General features: G+C 39.0%; 2 protein-coding genes across 2 annotated transcripts in view; both read right to left on the bottom strand.

Moving 5' to 3' along the window:
* traf4 (TNF receptor associated factor 4) overlaps positions 1-4327 on the bottom strand; it is a 37979-nt gene extending 33652 nt beyond the window's left edge. The window contains exon 1 of the mRNA XM_022759802.1: positions 3807-4327. Coding sequence (XP_022615523.1) covers positions 3807-3949 — 143 coding nt within the window. The 5' untranslated portion in view covers positions 3950-4327. The remainder of the gene's footprint in view (positions 1-3806) is intronic.
* Positions 4328-4965: 638 nt separating this feature from the next.
* Positions 4966-17808, bottom strand: nek8 (NIMA related kinase 8). Its single transcript, XM_022759775.1, has 15 exons — positions 17738-17808; positions 16459-16664; positions 15596-15828; positions 15347-15478; positions 14695-14903; positions 14471-14547; positions 14188-14372; positions 13217-13364; positions 12632-12708; positions 11685-11802; positions 11373-11523; positions 10635-10798; positions 10262-10414; positions 8158-8316; positions 4966-7295 (listed from the first exon to the last, which is right to left on the bottom strand). The coding sequence occupies exons 1-15, from the start codon at positions 17782-17784 to the stop codon at positions 7267-7269; spliced, it is 2088 nt and encodes a 695-aa protein (XP_022615496.1). The 5' UTR covers positions 17785-17808; the 3' UTR covers positions 4966-7266.
* Between the last annotated feature and the right edge of the window lie 2376 nt (positions 17809-20184).

Genomic DNA, 20184 nt, shown 5'->3' with positions numbered 1-20184 from the left:
CCTATTTCACTTTTATAAGCAGCATATGTTTTATAACACTATAATGTAGTTCTATGCAGATAGAGGGACATTTGTAAGTGTTTATACATGTACAGTATTCGTGAACTATTATCATTACAGCTGTGTTTTACCGCATTGTCAATCTGTTTATATAGCAGCTTCCACTTCATAAATAATCATTAATAAACAGTTTTAATTGTCAATTCTGCAAATGCAAGTGTTAATATTGTCATAAAATGGGTCTTTTACCAGATTGTCTTCAGTGTTTTTACCTAATTAAGTGGTCACATCCTCTAACCAGTGAAAGGGATCTCTAAAGCATTCGTAAATGATTAATTAACTCTTAATAAAGCCATTAGTTAAAACTTATAAATGCCTTAAGAAGTATGAACTTATTGCAGGAATGTGCACTTATTGTACCAAGCTGTCAAGCTCATCAGTCTCTCAGACATTGCTCCATCTTTGGTCATGCAGGTCAGACAGGGAGGAATCATCACATCTGCACTCATCCTGACCAAACAGCAGCACACAGTTACTCAACTAAAAACTTTGAAAAGTTGTGAAACTTCAGATAATTCAGTGAGTCTGTGGGAGTCACAATAAAAAAAAAAAAGAAAAAAAAAAGCGTAAACTGGAGGACGAACACGGAGGCGGGCAGGATGAGGCAGACAAAGCATCGGGCCAAACTCATTGATCAGCAGTGAACGCTGTTCCTCCCTCGCTCGCTTTGTTTAGCTGAATCTCTGCTTTTCAGCCAGATGCAATTTGCTGCTGTTTAGTAAGCCAGAGGAGGCTTCCTGATGACTCAAGGTACAAACCAGCAACTCACGACAGAGTGGTTCACGCATTTACATCATTAATCCACATCTCCACCTCCCTCCTGTCCGTTTTCCTAACAGAAGTTCGTGACAAGCAAAACGCGTTGATATCATCTTTCTATTAGATTAGATATTCCGCTTTCCTGATGGCAAGTGTTGGCTTATTAATTTGAGTTTCCCTCAGGGTGTTTTCAACTTTCATCAACTTTCATCTCCGTGCCGCTTATAGTTAAACAGCAGCAAGACAAATTTTGTAACTGAAATAAAACTCCCAACAACTGCAAAGCAGTCAGACTGAGACGATTTCTAAGTAGGAATCCAGCAAAGCAAGAAACCACAGCATTTTTATGACTTGTAAAACTGAATTTAACAATTAAAATGCTATATTTAACTTATATTCAAGAGCTTTAAGGCTTGAGGAGAAGTAATATGATTCAGAACTGCAGACAGCCAGCTGCTCCACAAGAGGTGAGCAAACAGCAAGTTTCTGTTTTGTCTTTCTCTTTATCTTTCCATATCATCATTGACGCTCTGATACGAATCACACAACACATCAACACTGGTGATATCTACAATACAGGGCCTGGTGTTCTACTGTAAATCATCTAGACATGATTCAGTAACCATAACAACATTGGTACGCTCGCTCTGTGTGTGAATAAAGAATGTCCACTTTCATTCACAACAAATGAATAAATGAATGAAGCTTTTATCACTGTGTCTTGCATACAAAGGCTCACAGGTACAGGTAGGGCTGTGAAATGCTCTTTTTTTTTTTTGAGTGCCGAGTTTTCCTTGTCTGATCAACGCTCCAGTAAAAATTAAATGTAAAGTTAAAATTGTCAAACATTTGCTTGTTCAAGATTCACCAATGAGAAGATTTGTAAACTGGTAAGTTGGGTTTTTTGCCCATTGATCCAACAAGACACATTTGAAGGCAACGTCTTTGACTCTACAAAGCTGTGATAGGATTTTTTTTTTTTTTCAATATTTTCTGACATTTTATAAACAAAATAACAAGTTGATTAATTGAGAAAATAAATGACAGGATAATTAATGATGAAACGATCATTAGTTGCAGCCCCACAATGTACTGCCCAAAAGAAAACAGGACTCCCTTTCTCACAATCTGTTTTCTTCCCGAACATTTTTGAATTGATTAATCTCAGTGGCCAGAGGAAGAAAACCACTTCTCAGACCTGCAATTTAAGATTTTTGGGAGAAAAGATTCAGTGACAAACTTTTTGTTTTGATATGCACATAATGTATGTCCTTAGTTTGGCTTTGACAAGACAATAAAAGCTCACTTTTAATAGAGTTAACACTATTCATGTGGATATAAGATAGTATCCGTCTCCTCAAAGAGAGAGTGGAGCTCTTTCTCATGGACAAATGTGTCCCATTAAACACCACATAAAGAGATAAATTAACAGACACATGAGGTTATCTGCTCCATCAATGGCCTGATTAACCTTCTATTGTTGCCACAGGGCAAAAATTTGTCATTAGGCACCTATTGACCTCCATTGTTCACAAGAGTTTCATTAGGCACCCAGAAACCACAGTACACTAAGGCTGAAATATATATATGACTAACTGATTAGTAGACTGTAAGAAAATTAATTGGTAACAATCTTAATAACTAAGTTTTAAGCTTAAGGTATTTTTTTATTTTTAAGTAAAAGTGCCAGCAATTCGTTTGTTCCAGCTTCTTAAATGGGAACATTTGCATGTTTCCCCTGTTTTCTGAGAAAACAAACTCAACATTTTTTAAGTTGTTGAATGTTAATTGATACACAGAGAAAATTTTAATATAAAATGTATTCTTAAAAACAGCTTTCGACACATAATCTCTACAAGATAAGGCCACAAGGTGGAGGATGGAGGACCTGTCACAACTGATTCTGTATTTCAGTGGTGCAAATTTCTAACAAATTTGCAATTAATTAAATTATGCAAACAGAATATAAGCAGTGGCCTGTTTCGGTCAGTTGGTGGTTCAGCCTTGACTCTGTGCAACACAAGTTTGGTTCATGAGAACCTGATGCTACAGTACAAAAGCCAGGAAAACAAGTTTATTACACATCAGGTCCACCTGAGATTCAGTACACTGCACGATTTTCCTTTTTAATGTACGACACTTAGTGAATCTTTTGTGACGATGTCATCCTCAAAGTTAAAACAAAGACCTTCTTTCTACAAGTCTTAACACAGACTTCAATGTTCAGCAGATTAGGAGGTGAGGAGGTGAGCTGGGGGTCTGTCAGACTGCTGACCTCGGAGTGAAAGGTCCCTCAGTCCCCCCCCCCCCAGCACTCTGACTGACACTGATGAAGGAATCTGTCTAATCCTGGACTCAAGGCAGAATCTGTAACACACACACACACACACACACACACACCTCCTCAACCTCATACAAACTCAGCCACCCCAGGGCCAAAACACAGACAGGATGAGGAGGCAGGGGCCCTCTACAGGACACAAACACCACAGCATGACAGACAGAGTAGAAAAAGACACTAAATGATCATATGCACCATTTCAAGCCCTCGTGCACGATGTGGTCACAACAACAAAAACCAACTCCTCTACCTGTCGTAAAAAAAAACACCTGCATGGGCTCATCACCAGTGTTGTTTTGTATGCACATGTAGAGAGGATGTTTAGGAGCAAACACACCTGAACCGGGGGGGTTCAAATCAGGCCTCATATTCTGTTGTTGCACTGTAGCGACATAAAACACGTAAAAAACCTAATGAGGAAAAGTGAGGAGGACACACCTACACATCCTTTATTTACTGTTGCTCGACCGAAACTAGACAAGGCTGTAGTCTCCGGTATCGCCTTCAGAGAGGTGGATCTTTCTCTTTCTCCTCTGTGTACACACACACACACACACGCACACAAACACACACACACACACACACACACACACACACACACACACACACACGCGCGCGCACACACAAAAGCATACACACATTGTACCTTAGAAATTCTTGCAGACAGGTGTCACAGAAACGGTGTCCGCAGGTAGACACTTGGACCGGCTCCCGCATCGCCTTGCTGCAGAGCGGACACTGGAACCGTCTCTTTGGCTTTTCCAGAAACTTGTAGTCAAACCCGGGCATCGCTGCAGGTTCTGTGGATATTTCTCGGGCCTTCAGCTGCAGGTTAAAGGTTTAAAATGTCCTCCCGATCCTCTGGAAAACGGGGATATTCAGCTGCACCGCCGTTCAAGCCGACGAGGGGTTCATATCACGTCCCTTCCGCCACCGACAGATCGGGCTTTTTCAGGGAGGCGAGTCCTCCCCAGCTTCTCCTCCTGCAGCCCGGAGACTGATGGCAGCAAAAGCGCAAGACTACACAGTCCAGAAAACGCTGCAGAAATGATCACAGATTCGTCCTGTAAGCCCCCGTGTCTCTCTGCAAACTCGGGCTTTATTGTGGCCGGCAGTGCTGCTGTGTGGCCCTCTCCCCCTCTCCTCCTCTGTGGATGCAGTACTGACACACTGAGCACAATGCATAACCCCTCCGTCTGTTTAGGTGCACCGAGTCCCGCCTCCTCCTCCACGCAGGAGGAGTCAAGAAGCTGAAACACTGCTCACACCATTTTATCCCTCTGATCTCCCTTTATGGATCTTTAATTGGGCTTTTGTCTGGCTGCAGTGGCCTCTAATGAGATGCGCTGTTTGTTTTCCCAAGCCCATACTTAATATTAATTATTTATTTGTCAAGTAAAACCCTGTTTACCTCAGTAAACACACAAAAGCTGCTTCTGACTTTAGACATATTAAAACGGCAGTCTTGCTTAGGCTTACTGAAATCGGAAGTGGAGGGTCTGGTTATTAAGGTTTACATCAAATAAATATATAACATGAATAATAAAAAAAACAAAAAAACAACCTCATTCAGAAACCTAGAGCAGTCAGAGGTGATGGATGCCCTCTGGTGGTACAGAAAGCAAGCACATTGAAGCAAAATAGTATTTTTTTCTCAGAATGTTATAATGTTGACTATTTACATGACGAAAATAAAACCTTAACACTGAAAAAAAATGAAATAAATAATAATAACCAACTGGACATGCCTTTTGACAGTGGAAATAAAGAGCACATCCACACATTTAGATCATTTTCACCTGCTGTATTGCCACCAGATTACATCATCATTACATCATCATACAAGACAACAATGATAAATGATCCATGTCCTCAGAAAAGGTGTGAACACATCTTAAATAAGTAATAATTACTGTTACAATGTGATTACAGTTGGAAAAAAAGGCAAAAACTATTAGAATCTTAATAAATACATTAAAGGACAGATGTACATTAATATATATTAACTGAATATATAATAATCATCACAACAATCACACCAACTGTTAATTAATCTGAGCAAATTGTAAAGGAAATTACATAATGTATCAATGATAAATGTAAGAATAAGATTGTGGGGGCAGTATAAAGCAAAGGTGATAAGACTGTCAGACTAACCTCATCATTTTAAGGTGGTGATGTATAACTAGTTTTTCTTTTTTTTTAAGTTGAACTTCCCAGTTAAGATATGGATTTTCTATGAGTCTATGAGTGTTCTCTGAAAAATTTTACCCAAATACTCATTTCAGCAGCTTTTGTAATGCATTATATGTTGCCTTTCTGAAGACCTCATTGTCTCTAATTTAAAGCTTATCCACAGGGGAACTGTCCTCTGGTCTGACATACACTAATATACATACATAACATTTACCACAGGATTTCTTTCTCAGGCTGCAGGTCCAGCTGTTCAGAATTTGATTTCAGATGTCGACCAACAAGAGAAGATCTTTCTTTTTTTCTTTTCTTTTTTTTTTTAAAGCTTTAACACTAGAAAATGTCATGGTGACTGATAATGAATAAAAATGTAAATATATGAATACATTATGTACTGCAAGGACTTCACTTCTAGACACCAGTGGTGAAAAGTAACTAAGTGTAATCTTTGTACTTTACTTGAGTATTTCCATTTTACGGTACAGTATACTACTACTACTTCACTACTGTTCACAGGGAAACATTGTTGTTTTTACTCCACTACATTTATATGGCACCTTAAATTACTTTGCTGATCCAGATTATTAATACAACAATATAATCACTAATAAATTATGATGTATTACTATAGATTAAGTTAGTACTTTAAATTAGCCACACCTTTACCAGCTGCAACATCAGAGCTGCTTACACATGAATGCATCAATAATTATAATCTTTCAAAATCAAGCTGATAATACTTTTGTACTTTAACATGTAACACAGCCTTTTTACATTGTGGTGTTGATACTTCTGCTTAAGTAAAAGATCTGAGTACTACTTCACCACTGCTCGGCATACATGGGCTTCTGCTTTGGCAGTTTTCTTTTCTCAGCAGTCTTTGGTCACCCTATAAACACAGTTTACACCATCATATATGCAATCTCATTTGAAATATCACTCCCTATTTGTATGTAGTGCACTATATTTACTGTCCACCATTTTCTGAGTGTCCAAAGTGTCGAATGGTGACATTTACACTCTATATAGTACCCTGAAAGATTCATACAAAAGTATTTGCTACTAACAATCTCATAATCCAGGTTGTCAGTATTCATAGATGAATGTAAATAGCAATATGTCGATGATTCATAAGTGTTGGAAATCTCTATTTACTTCTCACTATAGACGAAACTATAAGGGAGTAGTGAATAAGTGGATGAGGGAGTGATTTCGGACACAGCCACAGCCTCTTCAACACCATAAAGTCTTGGTTCAGTCTAACCTTAAACAACATGTCGTTATCTGGTCTGAACACTGCTGTTGAGTTACAAATGTATTGGAGGACTAATCCAATAAAGCACAATGTGACCACTGACGACCTGATCAAGATTAATGTGTTTGGTTCAGCTGACTGATGAACTCTCAAGTGGCTTCATTCTTTTCGTTTCTGTGCATTGTATCATTGCATTCACCAGTTGCTCAAGAGAGCTCAAACCAGTTTGGCTTTCACTGACCTTTCATGGTTTATCATGCTTACCCTGCACGTGAGAGAGGACAATAGTTCACCACATGAAAGCTGCCTAATGACTTCCTGCAATCCGGTTTCAGTAAGGGTTACAACATCCCTTTAACCAGCCTGTTGTGAGCTACACCTGCAGAAACAGTCAGTTTTCGACCTTTTCTGTGCTTTGCTCCATGATATCAAGTCCCAGAATGAAACAAACATTCATTCCTGAAAGAAAAAAAACTGATAGAGAGGAAAGACCAAGTGACAATCTGAGGCCACAGCTGCAGTATGAAAAGGAATCTTTCAAATGCAGTGCAGATGGGCCTCTGGGAGGAGTATTCAGAGGAAGCTGTCCTTCACCTCACGCCACCGCAGGGCTTCATGACGACTGCTGAGTGGGTGTGGGTTCGTTTTCAGGACAAAATCATCTTGGGACAGGTTCCTCAAGCAAAGCTGAAACAAGATGGAGCAAAGGGTAGAATGTCAGTCAAGCTGAAATTACTAGTCAATTAATCAATTACTTGATCGACAGAAAATTAATTGCTAATGAGCAATTAAAGCTTTTGATAATGAGCAAAAATACCAAAAAGTTACTGGTTCCATCTTCACAAATGTTTTCTTCATTGTATCTGAGAGTAAACTGAATGTCTTTGAGTTTTGGACTGATGGTTGGATAAAAAAGGAATCTGAACATGCCACCTTGGCCAAACAGCAACTCTGTAGCTTGTAGCAAGGATTACCAACATCTGTATTACTTATTAAATTGTGGTGCAGTTTAATCTCAAAATCTGCAGCTATTTTCAATTTGGACTGTAGAGGGACGATTTAATCCCACCTTCACTGTTTTTCAGTTTACATCAGAATCTCTGGCTTGTGCACTATCACTGTAGGGGAAAGAGGTACAAATAGGTGAATTGATGTCTTCTCAGTAAGAGGCCTGTGGCCACATTATTCAGTTCAGTCTAAAATCAATAACCACAATGCAAAATTGGACTGAATTATTACTTTTGGCATGCAGATTCCAAACGAGTTTCAATATGGCCGAAAGGAAATAGTTTATGTAAACAGAGCACCTCACCACACCGCCTGTCAGATGCAAAGACTGTGTGAAATAAAGCTGTAGTCATGTTTTAGCCACTGAGCTTTTAAACTTATAAATGAGTGTTTTCACAATTCTACACAGAAAAACATGCTTCTCTGAGGGAGGCTTGTCTCACGTCTTTCATCTGGGGGATTAGTACCCTCTTTGTCAGATTTCACCACATCCCAACATCTTACAGTGTTTGTTAACAAAGGGTAATAAGCAAAATATTACGTTTCACTGCCAGCAGAGTGTTGCCATGACAACATGCCACTGATGTCACTGTGAACGGGTGACTCTCGTCAAGCTGCACCGCCTTTGGTTTCCCAGAATCCTCCTCTTTTCTACCGAGGCGGCCGCGGGCCCCCTTTCCCCAGGTGTACACCTCCCCTTCTGTGGAAAACAGGAGAACAAGGAGCTGGTTGCTGTTTCTTAACATTAATCCACACAAATCTGTAAGTGACGGCTTTATCTCTCCTGCAGTGGCAGCATAATGGCCCCATCCATAGGAAGCTGAACAAAGCTCTTCTCTAACAAAGGACACCTACAGGCATGGCTGGCACTGCTGGCTTTCTCACCAGGGAGTCAAGCACTGGCACCATATGACATTTTACCATTTTACCCTTAGCTTTAAGAACAAAATGCACATTTCAAAACACACACATCTGTTACCTATTTGTTAACCCAAGTGTTTAGAGGACCAAACCAATGGTTTTAGCCCATTAGCTGAAACCCTGGAGTAGTTTACATGACTGCTAACCATTTTCCAAAGCACAACATATGTTCCATGTAACCATTAGCTTTAAACTTTCAACTCTGTTTGACATGAAAATAAACTTGCAGAGACTTGAAACTTGTTTGAGTGACAAAATCCATCACAGTGAACATTTAATCAGCTTTGTTTTTGAGTTAAAGTTACATTACAGTCGTGCGGTCACATAGTTTAAAATGCACTGTCCTCAGTATCCCAGAATCCTCCTCTTTCTCTTCCGAAGCAGCTAAACCACAGACATCTGAAAAATGTTGTCTCTATTCAGAGCTGAGATGAAACCTGTTGTGTTTACTCGTGCGTCTCCTCCTCATACACAGCTCTAAACAACTGTTTTCATCGAAGGATTAACACTCAGGGAAAATAGAGTTTTTACTTTTTGAAAATGTCTCTTTTGTGTTTTTTGGTAACATCTAAAGTCAGCTGCATAACAGCAACTATTTTAACACAAAGTCACCAAATTCCCATCATCTTTTTTTAGAACATACCATATGTGTGTTCATTATTTGATCAGTGGACTTCTTCAGATATAAGAGTTTTCTTGAACACAGAGGAACAGTTTCAAGTAAGGCCCTGCACACATCTGGGTGATTTCACCTAATTTGGTTTATTAGACCTCCTCTAATGTCATGTTTGTGTCATTTGCAGTTTTCGACTTGTAAACAGTGTTCACATCAACTTCCCAGTCATAATTACAAATAGGAAACCCTGATAATAACAGGGAAGTGCCTGAAAAGCAAACCAAACAAATATAGACACTTCATACCTGCCAAAGACTGTTGGTCAATGTAATTAAACCCACATTTGATAGATATGGAGTTGTATTGTCAATACTCAGTATTTTAGTCCTTACTCAACCAACTCTGCAATCATACCATCCATCCCAAATTATATGAAAGTGGCATGAGTCAGTCTGACCGAAAGTCAGTCAGACTGAAATCTGCTTTCGATTCAATCTGATTTCAGTTTAGTTATATCTGACTATTCTCTAACATGTGAAATTGTGAGGCTCTCCATGGAGTGGGGTGGATCTCTCAGGCAGGAAAAAATATGCTTTTACTTACTGCCAAAATCAAAGCTTTGGGTGCATATATATACATATATGTATATATATATATATATATGTATAAATAGTAGTAGTAAGTCAGACTTTCAGTTTCATTTGTACAGTGACACTTTGTTAAAAACGAAAGTCTGCTGTTCTCACAAAACACCTGATTGTGACCAAAATAGCCTTGCAGACATACAGTACTTATTTGCTTATATTCTTGTTTTATTGCTGCACTGTGGCAAAATACAAGCAGCAGAGAAGAGGAACTGGTTTGGCTGCAGTGAGTGCAATGACGTTAATAACAGTTACATCTTTGATAAAACCCTGCATAAATTACAACTTTGTTCACTGCTGTTGTTAGCCATGCTAACCATACTAGCTACTGTACTTTATGTTTATAACCCTATCCAAGCTATTTTTGTCCCCTTTGTTTAGTGTTGTCAGCGTAAAACACCCGAGGAGATGTGCAGAACCTTTAAAAAAAGGTTAAAATATCCCATAGAGTTCCTTCTACTCACCAGATCCAATAGCTAAGGTGAAAGCATCTCCACAAGCAGCCATGGTAATACACTGTAGACCAGGTACCAGGTATGGCACACGGCTGCTACGACGGGAACTGCAGCCCATCTGGCCATGCTGGTTACTGCCAAAGGTGAAACAATGACCCCTTTCTAGAGAAGACAATGTGGTTGAAAGTGGTGATACAAATCTCATGACAAAAATGTTTTTGTCTATACTGACTTGAAGATGAAGGTGATGAAGGTCTGAGGAACAAACATTGTTAATAACATGAGTACAAGGGATGGATAGTGTGCTCATGGAGACAATCACAGAGATGTATTGTACTGCTACAAAAACATGGTTATAACATAATACTGGGAATTTCTTTACCTGTAACAGCAACAGAGTGGGCCGTTCCAATGTCAATGTAAACTATCTTTTCACTGTTGAGTGGGGCTGATTGGATAGGAGTGTAAGAATGAACTTCTTCCACCTGATTTGAGGGATTCGGTTCCTCTCCAGCTGTTATCTTATCCAAGCCAAGCTTGTTGAACCTGACCACAACAAAACAACAAATCTAAGTATTAACAACTAAAACAGTGTTGACACAGAATAACAGTATTTATTCAATGCTTTTAAATAATGATTTAGATATACAGAACCTACATAAACATATGTTTGTGACAAGATCCTTTAAGATTTTTCATTCCTGTTTCCCTTTCTCATGCAGGTTGCTGCTGAGCTGCAGGTTTTGAATTTGTACTCCTACACATCCTGTCCTTAACCTCTCTGAGAGTAAGGGATTAACAATGTCAGAAAACAAAGTGTTTGTCACTTTAGAAGAATGCTGTCTCACAGGTTGTGCACAAAGAAAATATCTCTGTGGACCTTTAATCTACAACCACCCCCATGCACATGAAATTATCTGAACCATACAGTGAGCCAGTGGGAGGTATCATTTTACTGGGTGTTATCAACAGAAGATCACTTTCACAAAATGGCTTTCTGAAAACATACAGTGGTGATGTCCTCTTATTAAACATGAAATGAGGTATGTTTTACTGCTGATTATTAGCACCTGTCAGTCAGTGTTTACTGAGAATAATGGTCAAAAAGTAGAATAATTACCTGTTGCTTCCACATGCCTGGATCGTGTACTGAGTGCTGATAATCATGGAGCAGTCAACTCCGCACACTACCCTCTGGGCCTCAAATTCCACAGGTAAACACACCTGCTGCGGAGAGTTGTGGGTGTCTTGGGTGCCTAGCCCAAGGCGACCTTCCAGACAGAGCAAGAGAAACAAGGCCAGAGACCCAGCAATCAATCTGTGTGCTGATGTGCTGCTGTCATAAATCAGTCACATATAATAAAGAAATAACAAAAGGAGAATACCAAGAGAGACTGAGTGACTTAGAAAACAACTGGTTTATTTACTATACCATTATCTCCTCTTCCCCAGACAAATACTTCTCTTTCATTGGTCACGGCGAGAACGTGGGAAGCACCACATGACACCTGAACCAGCTCATAGCCGAGGAGGGCCTCAACTATCTTGGGCTGAATACAAAAACAAAGAGAGAGAAAAGAAAGGTTGTCATTGTAATTTTGATGTGTCAGATTTTTAATAAAAATCAGTAGCGATGCAGCATCCTGGTAGCACAGTGTTTAATAGGTATATACAGTAACTGCAATGTCCCTGGTTCGATTCAAGCCGGGGACTTTTGTTGCATGTCATACCCCCCTCTCTCCACCAAAAATGTTTTTAATGAACATTCTGTTCTACAGTGTCTGAAATTTTGGTTTGTTGCTTTTTTTTGTTTTAAGGCATGTTTGCCATAATTTAGGGCTTTCCAAACATACTCTGACAGGAAATGCTCACCATAGCGTTTAACAAAAATGATTTATTCATGATTCATAAAAACAATCAGTATGAAGCAAAAACTTTTCTTTGGGAGACATATGGATGTATTACTGCAGATTATATTGGATTAAAAAAAGATTTTAAATTTCATGTGATGGGAAATCATAAAGCACTGTAGTAGTGACTAACACTGTAGGTCTGTTTTGGCACCTCGCTAAGTCTAATACAGTCACATACAACAGGCGCACAATAAATCCTCCCTCATGAAGGTTATAGCCTAATAATCACTTTTCGTTAAAACAGACTGAGAGAGGTGTTGATTCAACTGTATTGTCTTTTTGCAGTTTGTGGTGTTGTTTCTTAGTGTACCCTCCTTGATATAAATAAGGTAAAAAAAAAAACATTAGAAACAGCAGTAAAACTTATTGCAGGGCTGTTGTTTAGACTAAATACTTTAGGTGTATCTCATACACTGGTAACTGAGTGTAACATTCAAATATTTTCCTTTGAAGGTTCAACATGTACCTGTGTTACATCATTGAAGTTACCATGTCCTAGACACCCATTGCTCCCACTTCCAAACGTCATGATAATGCCCCTGTCTGAAAATTGAAAATAAAAAGAAGGGATTAATGGTACTATTTGTTGATGACTATAGGTGTATTCTTTTGTGGACCAACAAAATGCTTGTAATCCCTATCTAACGCACATTAATCTGTGTCACTACAGTGAAAAGTGATGAAAGAGAGGCAACTGAGCTGAGAGGAAGGGTCTTTAATCCTGCGTTATCTGCTTTGCAATGAGAGACGTACTGACGACAGCTTTGTAAAACACTGACTAAGTTTGAGCTCAAGAAAAATTGCACTTCCAAATTTCTAAGTAAGCGTGAAGAGGTTTTCTTTACATGGATCCACAATATCTGGAAAAAGAACTGTACACACTTTCATATGCATCTTGAAATGCTGCCTTACTGTTTCACAGCCCTGTGGTGTGGTGTGTGAGGGCACAAATCACAGAATAAAAATTGATCTCCTATAACATAACTTCTTGCTAGGCTGACTGGGCATGGTTGTGATCTCTCTAATTATTAGAAAGTAACAGTGCACCAACCTGTCATGCAGGTGGTAAAGAGATCTCCACAGGACACGGATTTGATGGTGACTCCAGACTGACCCTCTAGGAAGCGAGAAATGAACTGAGGCTGCATCTGCTCCACCACACCGGGCAGACTGGCCTCACCAGACCCAACTGATGGAGCCTGTGATAATTAATGGTTATTAGTCTTTTGTGTGCAGACAGAGAAATAGTTTTTATGTCAGGAGAGTGAGAATCCAAGTACCCATATTCTCCAGCCTGCCTCATTTAACTCTGCATCAGTTACTGATTTTCTACATTTTCCTAGAGTTTCTTAGAGCCCTGAAAATACATAATAACATGTTGCTTTCAACAACTAGTGGTGACTGTTTGCACTGTGAACTATTACAGCAACTGCTGGTGAAAAATTTGCAATGACTGCCTCTTTAACACCAATTGTTCTCTGTAATGTGGTCTACAAGTAGTTAGTACAAGAAGTTCTTTGAGAGGCTGACACCAAAAGCACATTTTTTACCATTGATAACAGCTTAAAAAATTATGTACTGTATTGTAGCTGTTGTACATAATCAATCATTGGCCCATTGATTGGGTACACCTGCAAAATCTACAGCAATCTAACACAATAGCTCAGCCACAAATTCCAACTTTTACAAAGAAACAATGTTTTGTTTTGATTGACACTGTCACAGAGGTATTAATTCAACTATATTTTTATTCTTGTGGTTGTAGTTTTCAGTGGTGATGAACTGGGCTGCATTATATCAAAGCATTATATTAGGTTAGTTAACAGTTAAACTACAAAAAGATCCATCATTGTCCATCAACAGGTTGACCCAGGGGTGCAGAGTAGATCACAGCTGTTGCTTGACAGTGAGTCAGTGTTATCAGGTGGATTTCCTTTGTAATGTGTTATATCAGGGAATTGTAAAAGCAGCTTTGTAAGCAAGTAAGCAAATATATTAAAAAACTGAAGGGTTTACACAGACCTCCCATGTAATCAGACGGCCTGACTTGGTGACCCCCATCTTCTGAGTGCGGCCCAGGGACACTTGAAGCACCTCAGTGTTGAGCATTGGCAGGCGGAGAGGCATTGAGATGCCACTTCCCCATGTGTACACCGAGGACAGGGGGAGCGAGTGTACTTTCCCTGATCCTAAACCAACTGATCCATCTGTCTCAGTCCAAGAAATGATAAATTTGTGATTAAAGTACTGCATTCAGTTTGGTACAGCTAATTCTGTTGTCAAATAATGGCATCACATGCCTCACCTCTGGACCTGTTGGTAGGAACTCTGCCTCCTGGTCTCCCTTGAGGACTGTGCACAGTAGACAGTGATTTCTCAATCCTGAAAAAATCCAGAGGAGGTGGTTTTTATAGATGAACGTTAAAGAAAGAATTCATTTCACAAAATATTGAAAATCTTAATCTCACATCAATGTCCATGTCTCTTAAAAAGCTCTATCTTCTCGTTACTTCTGAATTAAGGTCCCACCTGCGCATTTTGACATTGCCTATATCTGTGTAGAGATTAAGCAGGGGCCTGATGCATATGGGGAGAGCCATTATTTCATTGAGCTGGGGCCGTTTGGATGGATCCAGATTCAGCATGTTGAGGATGAGCTGTCGGAGTTCTGGGCTGTATCGGTCTGAAATTGGAGCAAATGTACCGCTCATGATCTTCAGAACGAGGGCAGGTAGATTCTGAAAGCAAAATGAATGAGCATAAATAACAATACAAAATGCTTTAGAAATATGTGAAAAATTCTGAATTCCCTACCAAAAATCCAAGCTAAGGGGATAAGAATTTCAAATTCATATATCACTGTGGGATCGGGAGTGAAGACAGATTTGAGTGTAAGCAAAAAGATTTCAGTGAATTACTGATTTGTGTCAAAATCAAAAGCCCCAGCAATCTGCCTTACACTTAGACATGGGGCAACCTGGGGACTTCATATAAAATATTCTGAGAAATAATAAATATCCATCTCCTATGGTAAATGGGAGTAGCTCTGATGGTTGTAAGGGCGGTTTCATTGCCTTTGTACACAGAAATATGTTATATATTATACACAGAATAAGTACAATAATATTGTAAAAGCTAACACAAACATAGTATTATTTTTGTAAAGAAAAGTTTTCAGTACAGCAGCCTCGAAGGCTCTCTTAAGGCTTGCTAGCTCATAGAGCACACAGCCCAAAGCCCAGATGTCACTCTTCTGATTATACGGCTTTCCTTCACACAGCTCTGGGGAGATGTAGCATGGAGTCCCAACCACCTGCATAGTTAATAAATGTGGCATTAATTCATGTTAGCACATGTTAAGATTCAACATATCAGTATATGTATGTTGGTGAAGTAATTACAGTTCCAAACAGAAGGTAAATCATCTCACCGTGTAAGCTTTGCTCTTGCTGACGAGGATTTTGGAGATGCCAAAGTCACCGATTTTAACGATCATCTGGTGCTTGTCAAGAAGAATATTCTGTGTCTTGAGGTCCCTGTGCAGGATGAGTTTGTTGTGGACATGATACAAGGCAAGTAAAATCTGTACAAAGAAGTGAAGGATGGTGTCTTCGTCCAGCAGAGAGTTACAGCGCTTCTGTATGTAATCAGCTAGAGTCCCACCTGCATGAAGAAAACATTGAGAAAAGAATACACAATAAAGATGATTTCTGTTCATTGCAAACATATTAACTTAGTAAATGTTCAGGTAACCGGGTTGATTCAATGGCTGTGAGATGATGAAATCAAAGCCATTAAGAAATGGATTTAACAGCAGGTGCTGTTGCTGCACAAGTGACATGTTGATGTCAAGGTAAAAGGGAAAGGGGATCCACAAAATAATCATCTATCCAAATAAATGTTTTTTATTTGGATAGATGATTATTATTTTTATCTGCTACAATGGGGCAGTGTACCTCAGATTGTTTGGATCCACAGTTGAACAATAATAAGCAATTCCTGCGTGAATGTCAAATCTTAAACTATAACTAAACTCTACACCTTCAATTAGTGATTTGCCTGAGTGCTGGATCCTGGAGTGTTGCTTCAGAATTTTGGACTCACATTTACCTTTTTCCTTAAACTTATGTAATCATATTGCCCCTTACAACAGCACCACACAGACTGATATTATCATGTGGTATTCCCAGGCCTGACATGGGAATGAAAAATGGTATGGTGCCCTACAGCATGTGAATTGTTGTACAATGAACCAAAGGGGGGTGATGTAATAAGATACTACAGTAAGCTTACCTGGTGCATACTCCATAGCTATCATGAGGGCCTTGTCTTCCAGGAAGTTCTCATAGTATTCTATGATATTTGGGTGGTTGAGCAGTTTCAGCACCTGACACTCATTCTGAGCTGCCAGACGTTCATCTCGTGACATCTGCTCCACTGGAATCTCCTTCAGGATGACAAAGGCCCCGTCGCTGCGCCTGCGGCACAGGTGTACGATCCTGATAGAGGAGGAAAATGACGAAAAATGAGATGTATAATTTGTTCTGTAAAATATAAAAGTTGGATGGGCTTTGGTAATTTACATAATTAACAACCTTACTGTACTATGACTTTTTGATGCCTTACTATATTATTACGTTTTGACACATACGTTATTTTTCATTATAGTTACTTTGTGTGTGTGTATGTGTGTGTGTGTGTGTCTTATTAAATCTTTTATATTTACATTTATATGAACATATAGTGATAGGCTTTGGGATGGATATATATTCATGTTAAATGTCTATAATATAAACAGATATACTTAAATACATGTTTCTATTAGCTAGAAATATATGTCAATATATGATATTGTTCCAATTTCAAACAGGTTTCATGTCATTTTTACATATAGGCTATAATTCAACACGTGTACATATATGTACATTGTTGAATTATATATTACATTATATATCATATATAACATTTGCGTATGGACAGTCTTGTATGTAAATTCAGATCGCATATGTTAATATAACGTTTGGTTGACGACATTTAAAAGCCAATCTTTGTTTTGGAGGGGTGGCGGGGTTGTTGCGTCCCTACAAATGTTGAGACCAAACCTACGCCCTTGCTGGTAATAAGACATCAGTATGTTTCTGTTAAGTGATGACTCAGTTAAAAAATGTTGGTAAAACAATAACAAGAAGATAAGTGGTCATACAGTCCAAAGACAAAAGTGTCGTACAAGAGGAGGATTTTCGATAACCTGGCAACCTAAAAGTTGTTCGATAAAGCATTAGTTAATACTATAGAAACGCAAAGTCATTTTGGCTGTCATAGTTGTCACGACAGCCAGCCTTGATATCCTTTTCAAGCAGCGGCAACCTTTTTATAAGCTTTGCTCAACGCTCCGTTACTTTTTTTAGTCTTTGTAGTGGGCGGTACACATTAGGTTACATTTTTGGGGAAAAACTGAGGCCTTACGAACTTCTAGCTTTCTTAGCACATGCCTGGCATCGCCGTATTTTCAAGCAAACAGATGTGTGCAACAGCTGCACAGCTAAGAAGTGTAAATAAACCCCGAGTTTACCCGAAAGCTCCTCTTCCAACAACTTTGATTTTTTCATACTTCTCCATCGCTGCTGCTCCCAGACGTTTCCGTCGTCTCCAGGCAACCTCACAACTACAGCAAGCAATGAGGGACAAAGGCGAAGGTAAAACCACATAATCTCATTGGGCTGCATATTCCACCTTCAAATTGATTCGGTGTCAGCAGCAGCCACCTGGTTTTGCTTTAAGAATATTTACCTGGCAGTGTCGATGATTTCAAGATGATGCTGCACACGTGTTAGAGAAATCCAGTTCTGGTTTTAAAGAAATCTGAAAACATTGTAAACTCAGAAATTTATTTGGGCAACAGTTAAGACATTTTCATTGCTGATGTTGATAAAAGTAAAAGTTGTTTCTAGTATTTTTCAATTTTTCCAAAAGGATAAATATGGAGATTCGGTAAGGAGTCAAATCAATAAACAGTACTGGAATCAAATCAATATCCATCTTGTACCTGAGGTGATGATTTGCTGCCAATGGATTTAGATTTACATTTGCACATAACGTCATTAAAAGTTGAAGAAAAGACAACGACAGGAGGAAAGATGCTGCATTTTTATGACTTTTATTTAGCTATATGTTGTGTAACTTTTTATGCCAGGACATAAATGCCCTGAAGTGAAAACTGAAATGGAGACAGTGAGAGACACAGTGAGACAGATATGATTATAGCAGCGTCTTGAGCTTGGACTTCAGATATTGCAGTCTTACATCCAGACGCCTGGTGATTATAAAGCGCCTTCCCCTTGTCTGAGATAAGCAGGAAAGGGGCTGCACGAGCACCATTTCCCCTCTCTTCCACAATGAGGATAATAAATGCTTTGTACTGTGACAAAGCCTGCTCTGTGTTGTGCTGAAGTACATACCTCCACTATTATCATCAATCAGAAATAATGATACATCACCACAAACAGTGATCTGCATGTAATTGAACCCTTTCTCTACAATTTGCAGTTTTTTAAATGAAGATTGGTGGGTGATGGGGGAGGTGGCTGAACAAACAATGGTTTGCTCTTTCTCAGGGATATAATATCTCGACAAAGGAGCACCTAAAGGAGTCTTGTAGTATATGTGCCACTCCTAGGACTAGCTTAGTGACATATTTGGCCTTGTGCTGCTGTCTTCTGACGGCAGCAGATCTGTCTCTAGACGTGACAGTCAGTGTCCAGGAATGCACTGCATATGATACTGAAACTGATGCTAAACCCCAGGTATGATCCTGTGCCTGAGGAGCATTATCTGCCATCTATCTAAAGATTTCTCAAGACACATGACAGGAAGTTGTGGGTGAGTTTGTTTCATCACCGTGACACTTTCACCTCTTTCTCTCACCTTTAACAGATAAAGTGCCATTTTCATGGATGATATTATGACATAACAGCAGGGAAAGCACAACTGTAAATAAAAAAAAACTGTAATGAGGGCTGAATTGTGAATGTTTTTAATGACTCCTTTTTTTTTTTACTACGATAAAACAAAATGTTAGCTGTGAAAAAAGCTTTTTGACATGTCTTTGTGTTTTTTTCTGACCAACAATATCTAAAACAATATGATGATGATAAAGATGATAAACTGCTTTTCTGAAGACCCACTTCTATCCAATGGCTTTCTTATGTTATTATTTTAACATGTGTGCATGGGTGTAAATTTGTGTGTGTGTGTGTGTGTGTGTGTATATGTGTATGTGTTTGTGTGCATGTGTGTGTGTGTGTGCCTATATACTTGCATGTATGTGTATATTGGTCTTTTTACATCATTTTGTTCTTGTTGTTTTACTTAAATTTTCTGCTGTTAAGTTCATTGTTTTTTTTTTCTTTTCTTATATGTGTTGCATTACATATTGAACCAATATGTAATTGGTGATTTTTATAAGATAGGTAGATAGATCTATTTTTGTTTGGCTACTTATGATGCACTCAGTGGAAATCAATCAACCTCTAGATTCTCTCTATTGGCTGCTCGTAGAGCCTCTGTCTCTTAACAGCCCTCAGGGAAAAGAAAAATCACCCAGAGATCAATATGATTCAGTGCTGAGCCAGGCACAAAGATACTGGGAGACCTTCTCAACAGCTCAACAGACAGTCTGAGTGCAGCAAGTATGAAGCCCTTTGTATTGCCTTTTTTGTATTTGCTGTCAGAAATCCTTAGGTGTTTCTTTGGAAACCTGGAGCTGTGTAGAATTATGGCTTTCTGTGATAACACTATTAGAGTTTTCATTCTCTCACAGTACAACAGAAATAACCATGGTGAAGCAACCAGGAAACAAGTCATGGCATTAAGTTACATTTCTCTCTCTAAGCGCAGGGTGTTTTGTTACGGAGAGGCCTGTACTCAGAGGATATAAATAGATTAATTACATGGTTCACGTTTCATGCTTTAAGTTTCATACTTTGGCAAAAGGTAAAAGGAGTGTTTGATTGATCCTGA

The sequence above is a fragment of the Seriola dumerili genome, unplaced genomic scaffold, assembly GCF_002260705.1.
Source record: "Seriola dumerili isolate Sdu_G_001 unplaced genomic scaffold, Sdu_1.0 BDQW01000330.1, whole genome shotgun sequence".
Taxonomy (NCBI): domain Eukaryota; kingdom Metazoa; phylum Chordata; class Actinopteri; order Carangiformes; family Carangidae; genus Seriola; species Seriola dumerili.
This window is presented reverse-complemented; position numbering and strand designations above follow the sequence as displayed.

What these genes read in the sequence shown, in the direction of transcription:
- nek8 (XM_022759775.1), bottom strand. Translation starts at nt 17,784, where the DNA reads ATGGAGAAGTATGAAAAAATCAAAGTTGTTGGAAGAGGAGCTTTCGG. An exon ending in GGCAATGTCAAAATGCGCAG is followed by an intron (nt 14,548 to 14,694) that starts GTGGGACCTTAA and finishes GGATTTTTTCAG; the next exon opens with GATTGAGAAATCACTGTCTA. An exon ending in ACTTCAATGATGTAACACAG is followed by an intron (nt 11,803 to 12,631) that starts GTACATGTTGAA and finishes TTTTGTATTCAG; the next exon opens with CCCAAGATAGTTGAGGCCCT.